The following is a 23318-nucleotide window of genomic DNA, read 5'->3' as shown; positions in this document are numbered from 1 at the left end:
AGTAACTACATCACAGTCAAACGGTCTAGGTTATTTTCTGTTTCCAGTTTTAAATTTAAAAATTTAAAAGCCAAAAGTTTACGATATCAGAATATTTAAACCACCTAAAAGCAAATGTTAGTGGAAAATAAAAATATCCCTTAAAAAATACCTGAAATTGCCATTTTTTCTGGAACTACTATTTAGAGCAAAATCCTTGTGTAAATAATGTTGAAAATATTTAGGGCAAATGAAATTTTTAAAATAATTGATGCCTTATAATCATGTCTTCAAAAGAGAAATTTAATAATATCTGCCACTTTTTCCCGGCAATTGTTAAACTAGCTTAATTACCCAATATCGTTAATCAAGCTTAATTACGCGCAATCGGTAATCAAACATAATTACCGTCAATCGGTAATCTACATTATTTACCCGCCATCGGTAATCTAGCATAATTACCCGCCATCAGCAATTTAGCTTATTTACACGCAATTGGTAGTCTAGCTTAATTCCCCGCAATCGTTAATTTAGCTTTATTACCCGCAATCATTAATTAAACTAGCTTAATTACCAGCAATCGGTAATTTAGCTTAATTACCAGCAATCGGTAATTTAGCTTAATTACCAGCCATCGGTTATCTAGCTTAAATACCCGCCGTAGGTCAACTACAATAATTAATTGCCACTGGTAATCTATCTTAATTACCTGCCACCAGTAATATGGCTTAATTTCCAGCAATCGATAATCTAGCTTAATTACCCGCAAGAGGTAAACTAGCTTAATTAACAGCTGTCGGTATTCTACATTAATTACCCGCGATCGGTACTCACGCTTAATTACCCGCCATCGGTAATCAAGATTAATTACCCGGAATCGGTTGTCTTACTTAATTACTCGCAATCGTTAATCTAATTTAATTACCAGCAATTTGTAATCTAGCTCAATTTCTTTGCATCGGTACCTGCAATCAGTAATATATTCAAGTCAAGAATTGATTAACATGGAATAAGCTCCATGTTTACCACGGAACTCTGAGGTGAAAATTTCTTAACACCCCTAGAGTGGATTTGAACTGCAAAGAGAGCTTATTCCATGTTAAACAACACTTGACTTGAATGCACAAGCCAATACCGGGCAAAATAGAGTGAATGAAACATTGATCGCTTAACCTGAGAGTTAACATTAACAAAAAGTTAGCTCAATGATGTTACTGTTGCGACCCAATAGCGAGCCTCAGTAGCTCAGATGGTTAGAGCATTGGGACGGTGAGCCAAGATCGGTGGCTCAAATCCATTCTGGGGTGTTAAGAAATTTTTGCCTCAGAGTTCCGTGATCAGTAGTATAGCTTAATTACCCGCAACCGTTAATCTTCGATAACTACCCACCACCGGTAATCTAGCTTAATTACCCACCATCGACAATCTAGCTTAATAATCGCCATCGACAATCTAGTTTATTTACGTGCCATCGGTAATCTAGCTTAATTACCCGCAATAGTTAAACTAGCTTAATTACCAGCAATCGGTAATCTGTTTTAATTACCCGCAATCGGTAATCTAGCATAATTACCCGCTATCGGTAATCTAGCATAGTAACCCGCTATCGGTAATCTAGCATAGTAACCCGCTATCGGTAATCTAGCATAATTACCCGCCATCGGTAATGTAGCTTAATTACCCGCAACCAATAATCTATTTTAATTACTCGCGATCAATAATCTATTTTAATTGCTCGCGATCAATAATCTATTTTAATTACCCGCAATCGGTTATCTAGCTTAATTACCCGCAATCAATAATCTATTTTAATTACCCACAATCAATAATCTATTTTAATTACCCGCAATCAATAATCTATTTTAATTACCCGCAATCGGCATGCTTGGTTAATTACCCACAACCGATAATCTTGGTCATACACCTGCAATCGGAAAATTACGTTACCCGCCACCGGTAATCTAGTTATATTACCCGCCATCGGTAATCTAGCTTAATTATTCTCCACCGGTAATCTAGCTTAATTATTCTCCACCGGTAATGTTGTTGTGTAGTGATATAGGCCCATCATTCGCGAAGGACCAAAAACCTATTTCTATGCATAGCGTTCCCATCTCTGCTTTGGAACTTCGAATCAAATTAATATGAGAGGTTTTAACATCGGTTCCATAAGAAATTGAATGGTAGAGTGTCCACTCTGGAGTTCTGTAAAATTTCATTAGCATATAATAAAACTTTAGATTAGGATTTAATTTATTTCAATTTAGATGTTCCGGAATTCGGCACTGCCAAATTCGGAGTATCCATTCGTACCATGAAACAGTATATTTGTTGGTCGTGTTTCTTTCTATCAACTCTTTTCTGCTGTGGTGTTAAAACCAACTTCTTGCCCGCTAATAAGTACTTGATCAACGGACTTCCGGACCTGAAATACTACCCAAATTCCAGACTTCTACTCTGGTTGGGCGATACTTTGGAACAAAGTTGTTATTCAGGACGAAAGGGCATTGAAGTAAATTTAAAATAAAATGCTGCTTTAAAAATAATTGACCCCGTAAAAGTTACATTTACATGCAATTTATCATGTTCCTAGATGTGTGCATTTAATTTATCATGTTCCTAGATATATTTTCGTGCAATTTATCGTGCTCTTAGAAATACATGCATGCAATATATCCATGCACCTTAATGTGAAAGCGTGCAATTTTTCATGTTGTTGGATATGGATGCATGCAATTTATTATGTTCTTTGACGTCTATGCGAGCCATTTACCTTGCCCCTTGATTTACAAGTGCAATTTACCTTGTTTTTAGAATGTATGCATGCTCCTTGATGAGTATTTTAATTAATTAATTTATTTTTTAATTAAATTCATAAAGCCTTTGCTCAATTAATTCTGCAATAGGTAGATTAACTAACCAAGTAGACCACTAAAGAGTAGTATTTGACACCTCGCGATCTCAACGATACTTCCAGTCGACCGATACGATTTATACTCGGTGTGGCTATGTAATAATCAACCGAGTTATGAGCGGATATTTAGTTAGTTATTATAGTAGGGCCGCGAATAACAAGCGGAGCTAGAAACGTATTGAGAAAAGATGGGTAAAAAGCTTCAAATTCTTAATGGCGCGGATATAATAGCAGTTTAATCTGTTGTTATGTAATAATAAATGCATATAATGGACTGATGCTCGACTGTTGTTAGTTTGTGGCCGTCGTTTGCACGAGATTTTATGGATATTTTTATTGATAATGCGATTGTTAAATGAGTTTGTTTGTTCAAATATCCCGTCAAAAGCGTTGTTTTGTACCGTAGTATAACGCTCGGTAGTAAGTAGAGCCATGTTTCGGATTTTTACTTTACTCTTGTAGACCAATGCTCATAACATTGCTTGTTCTTTCCGCTATTGTACTTCTTAAGTAGTTTATCTATGTTCACATAGGAAAACAAAACTCAATTGTAATAAATTTATTCGCTAAATCCATGAATTATCTTAAGCCCATCGAGGAGTGCAAATTTTTAGAAAATATACAGATGACTTTCTTGGAAAGAGAATTCTACGAAAATCCGGAGGATTTTAAAATGTTTATTAAAACTTTCATCGATGAGCAAATGATTCTTGTGGCATACTACACAAATATCGTCTGGTTGCTTGATAAAATAAAAGACGAGCTTTTTGCGAAGAAAAAAGATTATTACGTTCATATTGGAGAACCTTCAAATGATATACCATTTCGAATTATGTTCAAACGTGAGGCAAATGCTCATTGGAAAAAAAATTCAATACAGTGTATGTAAAAATTTTCTAAAAGGTTCATTCAGGCTATGCTATTTTTGAATAAGAGCTTGCGTACATAAAGCTAAATTACACGCTACAGTAACAAGTAATCAACCCGTATGGTAATATAAAAACTTTTCCCTATACAATTTTAGCAATTTCAATATTGTCAACACACATTTTATTTTTTTCAATCAAACGTTTGCGCTTGAACGAAACGTTTGGGCAAAAATTGCAGTTCTATCCAATAGGTTACTTTACATGTTGTGATTTAAATGCTATACAACTTCCATTAGTAGAAATATTTACCAAGTAAACAGTCAATTAAAAGATGTTGGGTTGCAATAATGACTTCATCGTTGTGAATGAAGTATCATCGGACACTTACCTAGAAACATTTACTCTCGATAAAACAAAAAACATATACCGTTGTACAAGGTTCATCATTTCCGACAAATTCAATTTATACAGTAGGAATAATTCTTTTTCAGGTCATAACAATTAAGCTGCATTTTCATGGTAGCGTATTTTGAGCAGTTAGCGTGGGCGTGAGCGAGAACCGTATTTTCGCTCGAGCTCCGAACCCTCGCGTAATTGCGTTTCCGCTAAAGTGTGAGTAACTTTGAGCGCTGCATCATTTTCAAGCTTTTGAGAGAAGCGCAAACAGTAAACCAGCACTAGCTTATTATTGATGGTTTTTAAAAATGGCGATTCAAAAGCGAGTCAATCGAAAAAAACTTATCAACGCTCTTTTACGAAAGAAATTGTTGCTAATTGCTTTTTTAGTACTTAATCGAGTGCCAAGAAAAAAGAAATACAGTAGGAAAAGATGGTGGGCTCACCATATTTGGAGGCGGAGAAATAGAGAAGGGCACCATAGCACATTGGTAAATATGATAATATAGGGCACTGATTTGAATATTCATTATTATCTATTTGTTGTTTTGTAGTTCAAAGCAATGAGAGAACATGACCACGCATATTTTAGAAACTACACCAGAATTTCAATACCGAAATTTGACCTTCTCCTCTCATTAGTGAGACATAAACTTGAACCTCAATGTTTTGGAAGAAGTGACTTAATAAGCTCAGAAGAACGACTAGCCCTTGCACTCTGTTTCCTGGATACAGGAGATCAGATACCTAGCATGTCTTACGCTTTTCGGATAGGCTTAACAACCACATGTAACATCATTAACCAAACTTGCCGAATCATTTGGCAAGTTCTCCAACCAATCTATATGCCAAAGCCATCGGAGCAGACGTGGAAGTCTGCCGCTAAACTGTACTACAACAGGTGGAATTTCCCTATGTGTTGTGGCTCAGTTGACAGCAAACACGTAAACATCATCGAGTTCGGATTCGAAATATCACAATTACAAAGGGTTCAATTCAATTAATCTAATGGCAGTTGCTGATGCACGATATAAATTTTTGACTGTTGACGTTGGTGGATATGGGTCTAGCTCGGACGGAGGTGTTTTTAAGTCTTCGGACTTTGGCCAAGATGTGACTTCCCAAAACATCAAATTCCCGCCATCAAGTACCCTACCAGGAACGGATATAAAAATGAGACACGTACTCCTCGGTGATGAACCTTTTCAGCTTTTGCCGAACTTTATGAGGTCATACCCTTTTAAGGATTTGAACAGTGAAAAGAGAGTGTTCAACTACAGACTCAGTAGAGCCAGAAGATGTGTAGAAAATGCTTTCGGTATACTCGCAGCCAGGTGGAGAGTTTACACAAGACCCATAGCAATGAAGCCTACAAATGTTGATTTTGTAGTGAAGGCTACAACTGTTCTTCATAATTTCCTAATTACGGAGGAAGCCAAAACTCCAGACGATAAAACATATTGTTGAAAAGGGTTCGGCGAAAAAGGATGGAAAGAGATGCTTCAAAAAAATACGGCAAATGGTTAATCTGACATGACTTCTCGAAAGAAGCAAATGATAACAGAGATACGTTTGCAAAATACTTTTCAAGTGAAGACGGTGAAATAGAATGGCAATGGGAATTACCAGGAGTGAATCGTCCTCAATAAGAAACTTAACCACTTTAAATAATAAAATAATTCATAGAAAGAGTTTACATGTAAATGAACCTTTAATGATTGACAAATTACAATATAGTATTATCTCGAATACAATTAGTTAAACTTTGAATTATTTTACATTAAATTTCTGCCTTTGAAAGAATTGGCACTTGGCGTAACAGGCTAGCAACGTATTGTCCAAATATACTGCAATGATCAGCGGGTGTATCTTTATTTAACATTGCAATATCACTAAAAAGCAAAACCTTTTTATTGGAGTTGTTTGTATCATTTCGTTTTGTGTTTCAAAGTGAGGGTGAAGAGGAAAGCCAATTTATTTTCATCGTTTCTTCTACTAATTAAAAACTTCCCCGTAGTTAATCATTCAAGAAATATGTCCCCATGATTTTCAAGATCTTATAATTAGTAGTACAATCTATAAAAAATAACTTTATTTTCCTCTTCACAATCCTTTTTATTTCTTTATACTTGATTAACCCATTCAACACTTTTAAGACAGGAGCGTTGATATCATCAGACTCCTTTCCACCTTGTCGTTTTCTCTTATTCACTTCAGATTTTCCTTCGAAATGTTTCATTCTATCCCTCAAGGGCGTTTCTCTCTCCTCTGACGTTACACTCCTTGAAGTTGAACTTTGGAATTTGTTCAGCTTCGCTTACAACTCCCTCAAATATCTCTTTATGTAACCTTACCTATCAGATTTGTCCGAAGATGGTCCAGGTTTGTTCCAATTTGGTCCAAATTTTTTCCGACAATTGTGCCGATTTATCAGAAGAGTGTCCATCTTTGGATGTATTGTCCCCGTCTTTTCCGTTTATAAATACGTTCATATACTCGGATTCATTGTCAAAAATGTCAAATTCTGTACCATCAGGAGCAGTAAATGAGTTCTATATTGTTATAGTAGGGTTAACGTTGTTCTGTCTATAACAGCCTCCCTTTTATTTTGAAAAATAATCAATTTTAAGTATTACGCAAGCTGCTTCATTTGTAGTACTGTCGGTATCTAACTGTTCCACATTAACTGAACTTGAGTAATTTGACGATGTCCTAAAAGATAAAATGAAAAACTTAAACACAGCATCTAACCAGGTCACTATGCCAAACTCAAACAATTAACGGTTGCAACTAGGAATGGTCGATACTTGACTTGGAACGATAGCGCTGCAAACACAAACCAATACCGATATACGCTGCCTATCGGGAAACCTCAAATATCAGAAGCGAATAAAAGAAGTCAACAAAGCCCCATAGACTGCATTGTGAATGCGTATTCCTCATAAATGGAAAGAGAGACAGTATTTTTAAGGCCCCCTTTTTAGCACCCCTTCTTGAACACGTTCGGAATGGAAACGCAACCTGGTGGTGTTGAATAAAACTACACAAAATGGCGCTCTCCCGTAATGAGAGTTCCTCTCACTCCGCGTCCAATTTAGATTTAAGTATCATTACAGAGATGAAAGACAAATCAACACAGTATAATTTTTACTTAATTAATAAACAGAGTATGAAAAGTAAGTCTTGTGTGTTGAAATAAACTATTGACTTAAGGGACAAAAAGTCCTAAATCGCGTTAAGCCTTTGCAAATAAATAAACAATATGCTGAAAAATCAACCCAGTACTGTACAATTTTGCCAAATATATCTCCTAAAAAATCAGAAATACAGCAGAAAAAACCAAAAACAGCGGAAAACCTTATCAAGTGCTACTATTATATCGAAAACTAAATACTGTCAAACCATACCAGCATTATATGGAAATTTTCTTGGCAAAATTTCCCAGCTGATTAACCAGGATTATCACAAAGTGTTGCAATATTCAGTAAGTGTCTATTTATAATGATTCAAAACGTTTCAATACTTCTATTTGGCTTCTAGTCTGTTATAGCTTTTAAGTGTATACTTAGAATTTTTTTTATTCTTGTTTTCTAAGGTTACTGAAGATCAACACAATCAGTTAGTTTTGCGAGTTACAAGAAAACAGGCTCTAGGTGTTATACATTTGGAATGTGGTTTAGAACCAAACGAACTTTGTATTTGGGAAACCGGAAAATGCCACCTTTATATCTTGTTTAAAACAGTTAAAGTTCTTCAGCTAGGAAATCAGGAGGTTCCAAAATTATATAATGAAAATAAGACACTAACAGGGATTGTTGCTACGGAAAAGATAATCACACTCAATAATAATGAGAATGGCGATGAACCGTTGGAAAATATTGCCAATAATGCTAATGGGGTACATTCAAATCAAAATGTGGAACTAAGAAAAGTATTGGACACCATTTCTGGTCGTTTAGGCCATGCACTCTGCCCTGTTGTTAATGAACCAACCAATAGGTCGCGAGATCGAACGCCGCTCTAACAATCACATCGAGTTCAACCTTTTATTTCTAAATAAAGTTGGATAACTTGTAAATCCTCATTCATTTTTAAATAAAATATCAATTATGTCGGTCAATTCTTTTTTCGTTACTCTGTTAAGTGATAAAACTGATGAATATCCCAAAAATTCACAATCGTCTTTCACGGTGAAATTAGGTAAACCAATTATTCTTTCAAACAACGAATGGGAAAATGGTTTATCGGAAATATTAACACTGAAAATTTCAACCGTAATTGACAATACATGTAACTCTTTCGAAATACAGGTACCTGAACACTATTTAACGAATGATGGCTGGGACGTTAGAAGAGTAGAGTTAATACCGCAAAAGTACAAGGGTTCGACAGATAAAAATGGAAACGCCGAATTTTTTTCAATGCAGAATAAACTGGTGCGTAACTTAACCGTTCAGCTTGAAAAACAGAATTTTCCTGTGAAACTACAGGTTATAGATATGTCAGTCCCGACTGGGCCTTCTATCAAGAGAGTTAAATTATCAGTCCATGCCGGTCACCAGGCCAGGCTAGCTCCTGGTCCTCTGGCTCAGATTTTAGGATTCGAAAAGGACGAGTACATTACAGGAGAATACATTTCCCCCATTTCACTGTCTCAACAAGATACAAACATTATGGTAAACTACACCATTAATTATATCGAGATAAAATTGAAAAAAACTTGAAAAAATCAAAATCGTATGGTAACGGTAAAGATCCTTGGGGGACCCTATAGTGTCGACGCCCTATTGGAAGCTATGAATAGAGCGACACCCGAAGCTCATCAATCTCATTTTAATTTCTCGTTAAACGATAAGGGTTCCGTTCGTATAAAGACTGATGGGGAATCAACCGTGCTTTTTAGAGGCGTTCGTATCAAATTAGGTTCTATGTTAGGATTCGGTGACCAAACTAATCGTCTATTAGGGTCTGCAAGCGCCAACTTTAAACCGGATTTAGTGAGTCAATATTTATACGTTTACACTGATCTGATATACCCCCAGTTTATAGGCTCTGGTTTCAAACCTCTTCTACGCGTCATTCCCACTAAAAACGATGCGTCGGAGAACATTATCACATACGATACTATAGACTATTATCCTATAAGATGCAACGAAATAGAAACTATCAAAATTGATATTAGAGACGAAGCCGACGCTCCTATATCCTTTATATCGGATCGCATCATTATCAAAATTCACTTTAGACGACATGTCTCGACCTAATAGGTACGTTTCCTATTATCAGGAACAGTTCCTTGGATCTCCACCAGGTGTATTAGTGCAGAAAGGATTTGGTTTAGGAGGGATTTTTAGAGCTTTGATGAGAAAGCTAACTCCTCTAGCGAAACCCATAGCTAAGAGCGTGGGTAAAGAAGCTTTAGGACTTGGTGGAAGGTTTATTCAAGATTTGAGCGCTGGAGAACCCAAGAGAGCGTTCAAAAGGAATCTAAAAATAGCGGGCTCAAATTTAATTCATAAAGCGGGTGATAGTCTGGCTAATTCTCAGTACGGGTCTGGTATTCGACGGAAACGTCAGAAGATACGAAAGAAGAAAAGTAGATCAAAGGCCGATTTTTTATCGTAAAACAAGATGGCCCAATTCGAAGGCATGATGGGGGAATTAGACCTATTCGCGACACCCCCTTTGAACGCTAACATTATAACTAGTAGCGACGAAAGTTATCAACCTTTAAGCTCCGTAACGGATAGTGGACCTTTGGAATTTTTTGTCCCTGGCACGAGCGAACTTTATATCGACCATTCTAAAACTAGGTTAAGGCTGAAGGTCAGGGTGCTTCATTTGGACGGCACCGACGTACCAGCGGCTGAAAAAAAAGTAGCTCCGGTTAATCTTTTACACGCCGCCCTCTTTTCCCAAATAGACGTCTTTTTAGGAAACACGAGCGTTCAGTCCCCTAACCAAGGAGCCCCTTATATCTTTTATCTCGAGAATTTATTAAACTACGGTATAGATGCTAAAGAAAGCCAACTAAATCTAGCCTTATAATATAAGGATAATCCGATCGATCCCGATTCCGCCTGGGTGGCAGCCAATAATAATCTTACTACCAATGGGATATTAAGAAGAGCCGAGAGAGCCAAGGTATCGAGTACGATAGATTTATACGCCCCGTTACACGTTGATATTTGTCGCCAAAATCGTTTCCTATTGAATAATGTAGACGTTAGATTTAGGCTTATTCGATCTAAACCAGAGTTTTGCGTAATATCGAAAGAAGCCGCTGATAACAAATATAAAGTGGTTATCGATAATGCCTCATTGTACGTTAAAAGACTAAAAATAAATCCCGAAATAATGTTAGCCCACGCTACGGTATTAGAGCAAACCAGCGCCATCTATCCTTTGAATCAAACAGTCGTGAAAACCTTTTCAATTCCAGCTGGAATGAACGACGTTAATCGAGAAAACGTCTTCTTAGGTAAAATACCTCAAAGAGTAATTATAGGCCTAGTTCGAACCTCGGCCTTTAATGGTAATCATTCTTTAAATCCCTTTAATTTTGAAACTTTTGATCTTAATTACCTATCCGTCAACGTCGGTACTGATACCTATCCTTCGGAAGCCTTTACGCCTGATTACGAAAACAATCTATACACTCGAGAGTACATGTCGTTATTCACCTCTCTAAACACATACAGAAAAAACAAGGGAAATTTTATCACGTACGAAGAGTACAAAATAGGTTACGCTTTGTACTGCCTAGATTTAAGCCCGGATGAAAATGCGGGGGCTAGTCATCTTTCTTTGCCCCGACAAGGAAATCTACGTATCAATATGAAATTTAAAAACAATTTACCACACAATGTCACGTGCATAATTTATTCCGAATTCGAAAATTCTATTATGATAACTAGGGATCGCTCGGTGTTATTTAATCCCGAGTAAAAAGGCTCTATATAACCTCTGATTTAAGAAGCATTCTCTCATAACCGGTTAGAGATGAATCAAGTACACTACCTATCGGAGAAACAAAACATTTACGTTGGAAGCGGAATTCTTCCCGTCTTCAATGTCAAAGGACTCGATACTAAAACCGAAGCGTCTTTCGACAGTTGTATTTGGAATAGTATATGGACTTTTGAAGCGGATATTGACGCTTTCTTTAACGGAATAACGGGACGATTTCTGACTTGGTTAGTTGACGGTACTCAGAGAGTTAAACTAGAATGCTTCGTATGTCAGAGAGGAAAAATAGTTGATATTCGTCAATATATTAGAGGATCGAATAATAGATATAATATTCTATTCTCAACATCGAAAGGATTTTCATTAAATAAGGACAGTTGGTTAAGGTTAAAGAACTTGAAAAATGTCATTGGTAGCGAATTAAAGCGAAAAGAAGAGGCCAGAGAAATAATGAAGAAGATTATCTTGGACAGTTTGACCAATATTTTATTTAATTTCACTGATTCGTGCGAAAATATCAGCTGTCATAACGAAATCGCCCACGATATCACTTGTTTACCCACGGATACTAATTGGAGCGAGAGAGTGGAGAAAAACCTAATTAGAGCTATTCCGTTGCTTAACTACGAAAGAATTCTAGAATCCTTTGTCGAGGAATACGGAGATTACGAAGACGACGTCTCAATTTTATTTAACGATATTCTCGGAAACTTTGTCGGTCTAAAAACTGAACTAATGTACGGTTAAAAATATACAGGGTGTTTTTGATAAGTCTGCCATAAATCAAGGGGCGTGTTCTTTGGGTCAAACTGAGTGGAAAGTGTCAAAGAACATGGGGTGTACAAGAATTTGCAACGAAGATATGGCCCCCCCAAACATTGGCCCCTAAAACCAGAAAATATTCGAATATGTAGACTAAAACAAATTCAGCCTTATCAACTTGTTTAGAAATAATGAGACAATTTCAATAGTTTCCCTCTAACATCGTTATTGAACTTTCACCTGGCAGAAGTGTATTAAATGAGTAGAAGTATGCCTACTCTAGTAAAGTAAATTCAAAGTATCATGGTACCTTTCGGTTGGTATTACTTTTATTCTTAATAAGTTAACATGGACGTTACAGGTATTGTTCAAAATGTCCACCAACGGCGTTAAGACAAACATGAACCCGTCTTTCGAAAGATTCTTGGACATGTTGGAAGATTCCTGGCATGTTCCTGATTGTTTGACAACCTTCAATAATTCGTCTTCGCAAGTCTTCCTCATCACGAACTTCATTCTTGTACACGATGTCTTTGAGATGACCCCAAAGATAGAAATCGCACGGATTTAAATCCGGAGATCTGGCTGGCCACGCAACTGGTCCTCCACGCCCAATCCACCTCAAATTAAACGTAGCATTAAGATGTTCTCTAACTGCACGGCTGAAATGTGGGGGTGCCCCGTCGTGCATAAACCACATGTCACGAAGTAATGCTAACGGTATGTCCTCGAGTAGTTCAGGTAAAGTGTCTCTTAAGAACGTGAGATATGCCTCACCATTTAGTCTGGGTGGAAGAAAATGCGGACCTAGTAAATGATTACCGACAATGCCGCACCATACGTTTAAAGAAAATTGCTGTTGGTGACTTCTAACACTAGTTGCGTGTGGGTTTAATTGGCGCCATTCGTGGTGGTTGTGATAGTTCAGAATTCCATCCCGGGAAAAATGTGCCTCGTCGGTTACTAAAAGGACCCGTGGAAATTGATTGTCCTCTACTCTGGCCAAAAACCACTCGCAAAAGTCGAAGCGTCTTGGATAATCTGCCGGGTTAAGAGCTTGCACCTTTTGAATATGATACGGGTGAAACTGATGTCCGCGGAGAATTCGCCAGACCAAAACGTGATTAACATGTAATTGTCGTCCAACTTGTCTGGTACTTGTCGAGGGGTCCTCATCGAACATGGCAAGGACGTCTTCCTCGATTTCCTCCATGTCTTCTGGAATGTCTCGCTCTCGAACGTTGTTGGGTTGTACTTGTCCGATGTCCCTCAAGCGCCTGTCAACAGCCTCGAACGTACGACGATTTGGGATGCGTCGTTGCGGAAATTGTTCCTGGTGTCGCCGCTGTGCTTCCACTGAATTGCCCTGCGCCAGTCCATACATGAGATGCATGTCTGCATATTCTGCATTGGTATACGCCATACTGTACTACCACACGTTCGTTCGAAGTGATACTGTGACGTTATCAACAACATCGCGTTACTTTATAGAAAACCACCGTTTAGTTTTTACGTTTGCGTCATGACTGTCAGCATTGTTTTTTATTCACAAACGTAAACAATAAACGGTGGTTTGCTAAAAAGTCTTTGGGGTCATCTCAAAGATTTTTTTGACATCGTGTACAAGAATGAAGTAAGTGAATAAAAAACAATGCTGACAGTCATGACGCAAACGTAAAAACTAAACGGTGGTTTGCTATAAAGTAACGCGATGTTGTTGATAACGTCACAGTATCACTTCGAACGAACGTGTGGTAGTACAGTATGGCGTATACCAATGCAGAATATGCAGACATGCATCTCATGTATGGACTGGCGCAGGGCAATTCAGTGGAAGCACAGCGGCGATACCAGGAACAATTTCCGCAACGACGCATACCAAATCGTCGTACGTTCGAGGCTGTTGACAGGCGCTTGTGGGACATCGGACAAGTACAACCCAACAACGTTCGAGAGCGAGACATTCCAGAAGACATGGAGGAAATCGAGGAAGACGTCCTTGCCATGTTCGATGAGGACCCCTCGACAAGTACCAGACAAGTTGGACGACAATTACATGTTAATCACGTTTTGGTCTGGCGAATTCTCCGCGGACATCAGTTTCACCCGTATCATATTCAAAAGGTGCAAGCTCTTAACCCGGCAGATTATCCAAGACGCATCGACTTTTGCGAGTGGTTTTTGGCCAGAGTAGAGGACAATCAATTTCCACGGGTCCTTTTAGTAACCGACGAGGCACATTTTTCCCGGGATGGAATTCTGAACTATCACAACCACCACGAATGGCGCCAATTAAACCCACACGCAACTAGTGTTAGAAGTCACCAACAGCAATTTTCTTTAAACGTATGGTGCGGCATTGTCGGTAATCATTTACTAGGTCCGCATTTTCTTCCACCCAGACTAAATGGTGAAGCATATCTCACGTTCTTAAGAGACACTTTACCTGAACTACTCGAGGACATACCGTTAGCATTACTTCGTGACATGTGGTTTATGCACGACGGGGCACCCCCACATTTCAGCCGTGCAGTTAGAGAACATCTTAATGCTACGTTTAATTTGAGGTGGATTGGGCGTGGAGGACCAGTTGCGTGGCCAGCCAGATCTCCGGATTTAAATCCGTGCGATTTCTATCTTTGGGGTCATCTCAAAGACATCGTGTACAAGAATGAAGTCCGTGATGAGGAAGACTTGCGAAGACGAATTATTGAAGGTTGTCAAACAATCAGGAACATGCCAGGAATCTTCCAACATGTCCAAGAATCTTTCGAAAGACGGGTTCATGTTTGTCTTAACGCCGTTGGTGGACATTTTGAACAATACCTGTAACGTCCATGTTAACTTGTTAAGAATAAAAGTAATACCAACCGAAAGGTACCATGATACTTTGAATTTACTTTTCTAGAGTAGGCATACTTCTACTCATTTAATACACTTCTGCCAGGTGAAAGTTCAATAACGATGTTAGAGGGAAACTATTGAAGTTGTCTCATATTTCTAAACAAGTTGATAAGGCTGAATTTGTTTTAGTCTACATTTTCGAATATTTTCTTGTTTTAGGGGCCAATGTTTGGGGGGCCATATCTTCGTTGCAAATTCTTGTACACCCCATGTTCTTTGACACTTTCCACTCAGTTTGACCCAAAGAACACGCCCCTTGATTTATGGCAGACTTATCAGAAACACCCTGTATGTCACTCTTATCTCGCGTGTATTGGGTCATGGATTACTCTAAGGCGTCTGAAAATATTCCGAGAGGACTTGAAATCGTTGGAATGCGTTACCTCGGAGAAGAGCAAAATGAATTTAATATCGAAATTGCTCGATAAACGGTGCCAAGGGACCAGGAGATATTCGCCAGAGAACAACCACTACCGAAGCTAATGTCCTAAATGATCCAGTGTTTAATGACGTATCTATTTAAAATATATTCTTGGAAATTTTGTCGGTCTAAAAACAATGTATTGTTAATTTTTAAATAACCGAATAAAATATAAATTACTCTTATTGTTGCGTTTCCTATACCTACGTTATATATCAATTTTTTCCTTATTTAGAAAATATTCCAGAATATTGTATCTCTCCCTCTTATATATTACCCTGCAACTACGTTATAGTATCAGATATCATTTTCGATCTTGTTTAGAAAAAATGTCTCTCTCAAACGCGTACTACGACCCCGAAAATCCCTCCTCTTTTTCCGGATTGGATAAATTAATGAAAGGAGTTCCTCAGTCTTCGAGGAAAGAAGTTGAGAGTTTTCTATTAAAACAACCCACCTATACTATTCATCGTTATCGTCGATTAAAGTTTCCTCGCAACAAAATTACAGTGACATCTATGGATGAGACTCATCAGGCTGATTTAATAGTTTTAGATAAACTTTCCAGATACAACAAGGGTATGAAATATTTGTTAAGTAATATAGATGTTTTGAGTATATACGCCTACGTTGTACCTATTAAAAACAAGACTTCCGCGGAAGTTATAAGAGCTTTCAAAATAATACATAAAGATGTTGTACCCACGAATATAAATACGGACGCTGGCTCTGAATTTTTAGCTAAACCAGTTCAGCAATATTTTAAAGAGAAAGGTATTCATCACTACGTAGCTTACGGGAATAAAAAAATTGCGATCTGCGAGAGATTTAACAGAACGGTTCAAGAGAAAATACACAAATTCATGACTAGTGCGGATACTCGTAGCTATCTGGGTGCGTTACCAAAAATAGTTAAGGCTTACAATTACTCGATACACCGCTCAACGGGTATCGCGCCAGTCAATGTTAATCTACAAAATGAGCATAAGGTGTGGTACCGTCTTTTCGGTACCATTAAACCTGGGACAAAACCAAAGCTAAAAGAAGGTGATTTAGTAAGGTTGAGTAAATTTGAAAAAACCTTTTCAAAGGGATATAAAGGCTACTTTACAAAAGAGATCTTTATTATTGATAAGGTTTTGTACCGTAATCCTCCAGTATACGTTGTTAAAGACAAAAATAACGAAATAATTAAAGGAACGTTTTACGAATACGAACTATCTAAAGTGATATGAATACGCTACAAATAAATCAAATATTATCATGCGACCAGAGGACAAAACCCTACTACCTAGGTACTTTTCCTAGAGACATGCTTCCCAGGAAACCTAAAATGAAGAAATTTTGTTTTGTTCTGAACACGGAGAGAGCCGAGGATCCTGGACTTCATTGGGTAGCCATTTACGTTGAAAATGGCGAAGGTAATTTTTTCTGCAGCTACGGGCAGAGCCCGGATACGTATAAAATTAACCTGGCCAAATACGCGTCCAGATGGATCTATAACGATAAATTAATTCAAGATATGTTCTCCCTTTGTTGCGGACCTCATTGTATATTCTTCCTTATTCAAAGATGTCTGGGAAATTCGTTTCAAAGAGTTCTGAAAATGTACGAAAATAAAACGGAGATTAACGACGCCATATCTTTATGGAATATCTGCCTGCACTTGTTAAGACATAGATATGAAAAATGTAATCAATAAAATATTAAAGTTGTAATGTTTAATAATCAGATACATTTGTATTGAATGCGAGAATAAAAATATTTATTATTCGATTATAATTTTTTATATAAATTGTAATTATCATGCTTTTATATATAATCAGATACATGATTTTTTATATACTCAAATACATGCTTTCAGAGACGTGTTTTTCAATATAATGAGTTAGATGCTTTTATATAAAATGTAATAATCATTATTAAGGTTATTTTTTTGCCTTTCTATAAGTTACCCACTCGATCTTAGATTCGGGCTTTTGAAGCTCTTTCAAGCTAGCTTCGCGATCTTTTTTTATTTTGGCTTTTGTAGGGTACGGTTTTGGTTTCGTAGATGGAATTTTCGCGAGTCTTTTTTTCGGCGAAGTCTCATCGTTAGGGTTAAGTTTCCGGAACTTTGAACCAGAAGCGCCCTTCGTTGATAAGGCCTGTTGAGACGCCACGGGCTGATTCGGTACCATGGGTGTTAAAACTGGTATACTAGGCGTTTGAGACGTCCCGGACTGTTTCGGTACCACGGGTCCCATGGGTGTTAAAATTGGCATACTGGTCGTTCGAGAGAGTGACGCTGGCGTAGTAAACGATATCGCCGGTGTTTGACCCATTGCTGTACTACTCATTATAGGCTGTGGGGTAGTCAGACTCGAGGAGATATTAAAAGGGATACTTTGGGGAGGGGTAGCGACATTAGTAGGGACATTTTGGGAGGGGGTAGAGATATTAATAGGTATATTCTGGATAGGGGTAGGCCACGATGGAGGAATCCAAGACGAGGATGAAGGACTTAGAGGTTGTATTTTACTCGACACTCCGGGTGCTGGAAAAGACGAATTCGTTGTAGGTGGCAAGATAGTAACGCTTGGTGGCTCCGCTAAACTCTTTAAAGATAAATATTTTTGAAGAGTTAAAAGGTACTCCTTCAATTTTTCCTCGGCAGAACCAGGCTTTCTCAGTACCTCTTTAATGGCGTTGTCTAAACTGTTAACTTCCTTTTGATTGTCCGTCAATAAAGCCGCTGGTACTAAAACGCACTTTTTCATTATCAAGTAAAGACCGAAGCTATTGTCGGTATTAACATTGAAAGCAACGCCGGCCAGAATCCTCCTACCTGTTTAATTAACACCTGTCTCCTCTTTTTGTCGCTTAAACCTCTCTTGGATAAATACCTTATTACGTTTTTGTAACGTTGAAGTCTTTTCTTTTTATGACGATTCAATGGAATACCTCCGTTCTTCAAATTATAACAAATACCGCTTATACAATCCAATTGGGGTCGCGTACACTTTGATATTAAAAGTTTTCTTTGTTTCACACCGCTTTTACGCAAGAGATTTAAAAAGGGTAATTGATTCCTAACCGACACGGGTAAAGGCATGTCTCGAAATGAGGTTAAATAAATTGAGATTTATATTTTATGGATTATTATTTTCTAACGTAGATTACCATCGGTCCTTCATTAGGGAATATATTGGACCTAAGTCTTAAACTATTATCAGTACTTTGTTTTAGATCTATTAAGATATAAGAATACGCTTTTTCGGTACACTCTTCGTACGCTTCTGTTAGGCGTTTGGTGTCTGTAGGAAAAATCTGACGACTTAAATAGCGAACCTGGTTATTATCCCTAGGATTTTTAAACATAACGATATAAAAACAGTTCAATGATATATTTCTAGAATATTTACCTGGGTTAAAGACATTTTGAGACAGCAGAACGATGCTTAAAGATAAATGATGACTCCCAACACAAAAAAGATTACTTATAAACTCCTGTTTGGTACAGGTGTTAGCTAGATCGTCTAGGATTAAAAGATTATTTATTCTCTTATCAAAAAAATCAGAATCGTTAGGAATTAGTCCTTCGTGGAATTCAATAGGCAAAAAGAGTTTCAGTTCATCAAAAATGTCCTGATAAACACTATAGCAATAGACTATTCTATCAGGAGGTTTGTCCATGATAATGTCTTTATATTTGAGTAAATTTATTACCCACGTTGTTTTTCCCCGAGCTGCTTGGGCCAGCCAGTAAAATGGTCATCGGTGTTTCTAAGCGGAGGCGATACTCTAACCCGTTCTCCATTTTTAAAACGTTCTCTAATATCGTCTATGAACTCGTAGTTGACTCGATCTTCGTACGGTATCACTCTCACTTTAACAAAGTGGGAAAACGTGACCCGATGTTTAGTGGTCCGTTTTCTCATTTGACGTGGCAGACGGGTCTTGATGATTTAAATATCCGTAAGGAATTGTTGTGTAATCCTCTAAGACTCTACGTTTATTGAAACTATATCCAAAGGTTTTCTTTGGATTGCCTAATAAAAGTGTGGCTGTTTCTTTACGTCTTACAACATTAAATGGAACGGTGACCGACAAAGTTTTCGAGGGACTATATAAAACACTTTTAATCGAATCAAAGTTAATGATTTCTTCATTTCTTCGGTTAAGGGTAATACCTTTCATTTTAATAACAGATTTACCGTCCGAGGTACGGTAAGCGTACGACTTAGGCCCTGTCGAGATAAATTCGAGAATCGTCTTACCCTTTAACTCATCCGTCCAACACCCTAGATTACTAGATAAGGGGGGTAAATATTCCCCTTCCTTTGTTACAACTATACATGAATCGGTGTCACAATAAAGTAACCTCTTACCCATTTTACTTATCGTATTATACAACTCGATACGTCCTAATGAACTAACAAAGGAAGCTATCGTGGGACTTCCCTTGTAGTAGGTAGGAGCGTATTCTTTTTTAGTTTATAACTGACTAAACAGATTTTATCGTTTACCGGTTTCAGGTCTAACAGTTCTTTCGTTTCATCAGTTATTATCTTAACTAATCCAGCGTAAGAATCAATGTATACATTTTTTCTCTTATCCGTATTGTAACCCATTTTGCCCCAAAGCGAATTTAGACATAGTTTACTAATGGCGCGAAGAGTGGGGTTGTCCACTATCTCATCTTTATTAATAACTATTCCTTCTCGGTCATAAATTGATTTTAAATACGCTTCTTTTTGCTCTTCGCTTTCTATTCCCGAAGGCCAACCTGAACTAGATTGTTTAATTTTAAGGTAACAATCAATGAAAGTGTCAAATAAACCGGTATTTTCTTTTCTGTCAAACTTGTCTTTGTAATGTTGGACTTCAAAAAACTCTAGAATCTTATATCCATTTTTAACTGCTAGATATACTTCGGGACTTGGCCAACAACCACAGAAGGATCTTTCTTCCGAATTATGAGTACAGACTGATTGTTCAGTTTCAACGCATTTTAAACACAAAGCAAAGAAAAGTTTCTTTTTAGTCTTTATAGGAAGTACAGGTAAAAATAGATTTTCAGGTGCTACAACTCGACAAGAAATAAGACCGAAATAAAAATTAGGTTCAAAGTTGAAGTCTTTCGTAATAATTTCAGGATGACCTTTAGGAAATACGCCCCATTTACATACGTAAGGATAGAGCGAGCAGATATCTAGGTATTGAATAGACTCGCCCGGTTTTGCCTTATAATACAGACATATACACTCGCTTCTTCCCCCGTACAAGGCACTCCTGGATCCAATTGGTTGTTTAAATTTTAAACAGTCACAATAGACTTTAGCGTCAGGATCATCTCGTAATCTCTCATTGAACTCGCATTCCCAAATATTGAGGTGTTCGGCGTTCGGTAAAATCTTTTTTAGATAATTTTCCCTGTCTAGAGTTCTTTCTGTTTAGATCTTTAACTATAGGATTGTACTCGTAATGTTTTGTGTGTTTTACACATCCGTGATAGACGCACCCGTTATAGTTTAAAACAATTTCAGGATTTTTACAATATCCGTCTATTAAATAGTTTGACACCCTTTTTTCCCCTTCCAATGACAAGGCAGTTTGAAATTTTACCCCTCGCAATTTTTCTTCCAAGGCTATACACTTTAAGGCTCCGATACTAAAATTTCCACGAAAACCCTTTGCAGGTACGACACCTAGTGTGTATTTTTCAAGATGTTTGTGAAGGAAAATATTAGTTACTGTTCCCGCTATGGTAATACCACCTACGTTAAGCACGTCGACCCCGGAGACATTCCTAAATAACTCTCTAAATTTTTCCATTCCTAATTGTAGGACCTTAACATCTTGAATAGCGTATGTTTCAAGCTCCTGTCTCAGATTATAGGGCTTATCCTTTCTTTCCGAATACCATTTCATAAAATCCGCGTGCTCCTTATCTTTAAAATTATCGGGCTCAAATTGATGTATCTCGGGTATAGGGCCTATATAGTCTAACGTTTTTTCATTATGGAACAGATGCGGGAAATAGTCTTTTTTTTCTTCCCCGAGATCGAATGTAGAGGGAAATTTCCTTAAGGGGACGCTAATAAATCGGTAGCTGTCAATGAACTTGATCTTTAGATTATTTAAGAAGAGTGCCATGATTTTTGAACCGTTGAAGATAGGCTCAGGAACTATATTCCTTCTAAGTATTTCTTTCAATATAAAGAAAAAATCGAACCCTGCCCCGTTATGAGCGCAGCAGATTACATCGGAAAGCAATATTCGCGCAACCTTTACTTTCTTATTTCCCTTTTTAATAGAGTTTGTCTCACATTGGAAAAGATAGTCTATAAAATCCTTTATACAATCAAAGCCCCTAAAGACACGAATGGTAAATTCTTTTGAATCAACGGATTCTTGCGCAGCTGAAACCAAGAGTACGGGAGTGTGTTCATTATTTAAAGGGATAGTTTCACAATCGAAGTATAGAACACGAACAGGAGGATAATCAATATCTAGGGGCATCACCCAACAATGATTTTTTTCATGCGTAATTTTACAATTTTTACAAGTTAGATCACACTTATGATTTGGTTTTATTTCGCGAGCGCAATTTCCGCATCGTTTCAAAGAATCACATGTTCCGTTTCCCTTATGGTTATTAAAACATTCGGTTCCCTTTAAATATCTATTACACTCCTCGCATCTTATGAGTTTATACTCGTCTTTTTCGTGATAAGCCTCAGTTGTTTGACAGCGGTAACACATAGCCGTTTCCGAACAAGAATGACTAGATTTTTCTTCCGGACCGTAAAATAGGGTTAAACAGTATTGACAATAAGCCCTAGCCGCGAACATTGAGGTATAAGACCGTACAACATGCATATGATTCCCAACTTTGAGGAGGAAAATTTTTTTTTTCCTTGTGAGGACCTATAAATATTTTCTCAAACTTCTCTTCCGCGGAAAAAATTACAATCTGGTAATCTGACAGGGCATTTTGAAACTTTTGAACACCCAATAAATCTACAGGACCCTCCGGGAGTTCGGCTAATGCGTGTAACTCTAAAGCCGCGGTTTTTTGGGAAGGGTGGTCTACATTTCTTAATAATCGGAACCTCCATTGATTAAACTCGTTTAGTTTTCCTATTGATTTTAAGTAAGTTCGATCAGCTAGACTTTTACCCACGGCTAAGGCTCTAGAAACGCATAGAGTATCATTATTTCTAATAGGTATGTAAGCATAACCTTGGTCAATATATTTATCCAGTTCAGCTATAGTTCGATTATGCACCGCTTTTCTACCTGTCATTGGAACATTACATTTTAAAAGAATAACATCAATTTTTAGAGAACCCTCTAATAAAAGACTACGTTTGGACTGAGCCACCTTTTCGATACTAGAGAGTAATCGATCAGGAGTTAACTCATTTATCGCCATAAATCTTAAATTTACAGGGTTCTCTAACGCGTCGGAGCTTATGGCGAATCTAATTAAGTTATACTCTTCATTATTTTGCGTGATTTGGTTTATAAGAGATGTTAATATTTGGGAAAGTTGATCATGAATTTTGGTTAATTTTAGTTCTTCTAAGTTACGGAATTTAACATTATATTCTGTTGTAATACATTTATATTTTCTAGATTTTCGATTAGATATTGTATCTATCTTGAAATATTGTTCAGGTATAAATTTTGTGGATAAATCGATGGGATAAAGTTCATCATCTGAGGATGACGAAGTGTCCGACATTTTTTCTTAATGGGAAAGTTCTTCAAATCTATTGATTGTTTTCTCCAAGGCAACTATTATGTTTTGGAGATCGTCTGAATCTCTAATTACGAACTGCTTCTCATAGGGTTGTCCTCTGTATTTAAAGATGGCTATTTCTCGATCAGGCGTGGCGGCTATTTGAATGGGTTCTTCTGACATATATACCGTTGCGCCCCAATCTCCCTGAGCGTTGTTCAGAATTGATTTAAGTTCAAATGCGCTCTCGTATTTAATACATATACCGTCCTTAGTAGGGATGGGAAACGGTTTTCGAGGGTTCTTTGATTTCGCGTACCTCCTAATATCGATGTATAAAGTACCCCTGAACGACGATATTTTAACTCCTAATAA

At 37.4% G+C, this 23318-nt stretch overlaps 1 protein-coding gene across 1 annotated transcript; it reads right to left on the bottom strand.

Annotated features, from left to right (window-relative positions):
* Window positions 1-18918: 18918 nt before the first annotated feature.
* LOC149667311 (uncharacterized) lies at window positions 18919-22946 on the bottom strand. The gene is made up of 6 exons (XM_089841422.1): window positions 22170-22946; window positions 20718-22126; window positions 19723-20488; window positions 19585-19657; window positions 19387-19443; window positions 18919-19082 (listed from the first exon to the last, which is right to left on the bottom strand). The coding sequence occupies exons 1-6, from the start codon at window positions 22944-22946 to the stop codon at window positions 18919-18921; spliced, it is 3246 nt and encodes a 1081-aa protein (XP_089697548.1).
* Window positions 22947-23318: the final 372 nt, after the last annotated feature.

This window comes from Phalangium opilio, unplaced genomic scaffold, assembly GCF_054372755.1.
Source record: "Phalangium opilio isolate 3A_F unplaced genomic scaffold, DU_Popi_V2 ptg000059l_1, whole genome shotgun sequence".
Classification (NCBI taxonomy): Eukaryota; Metazoa; Arthropoda; class Arachnida; order Opiliones; family Phalangiidae; genus Phalangium; species Phalangium opilio.
The sequence above is the reverse complement of the archived record's forward strand: the minus strand, read 5'-3'. Positions and strand labels throughout refer to the sequence as shown.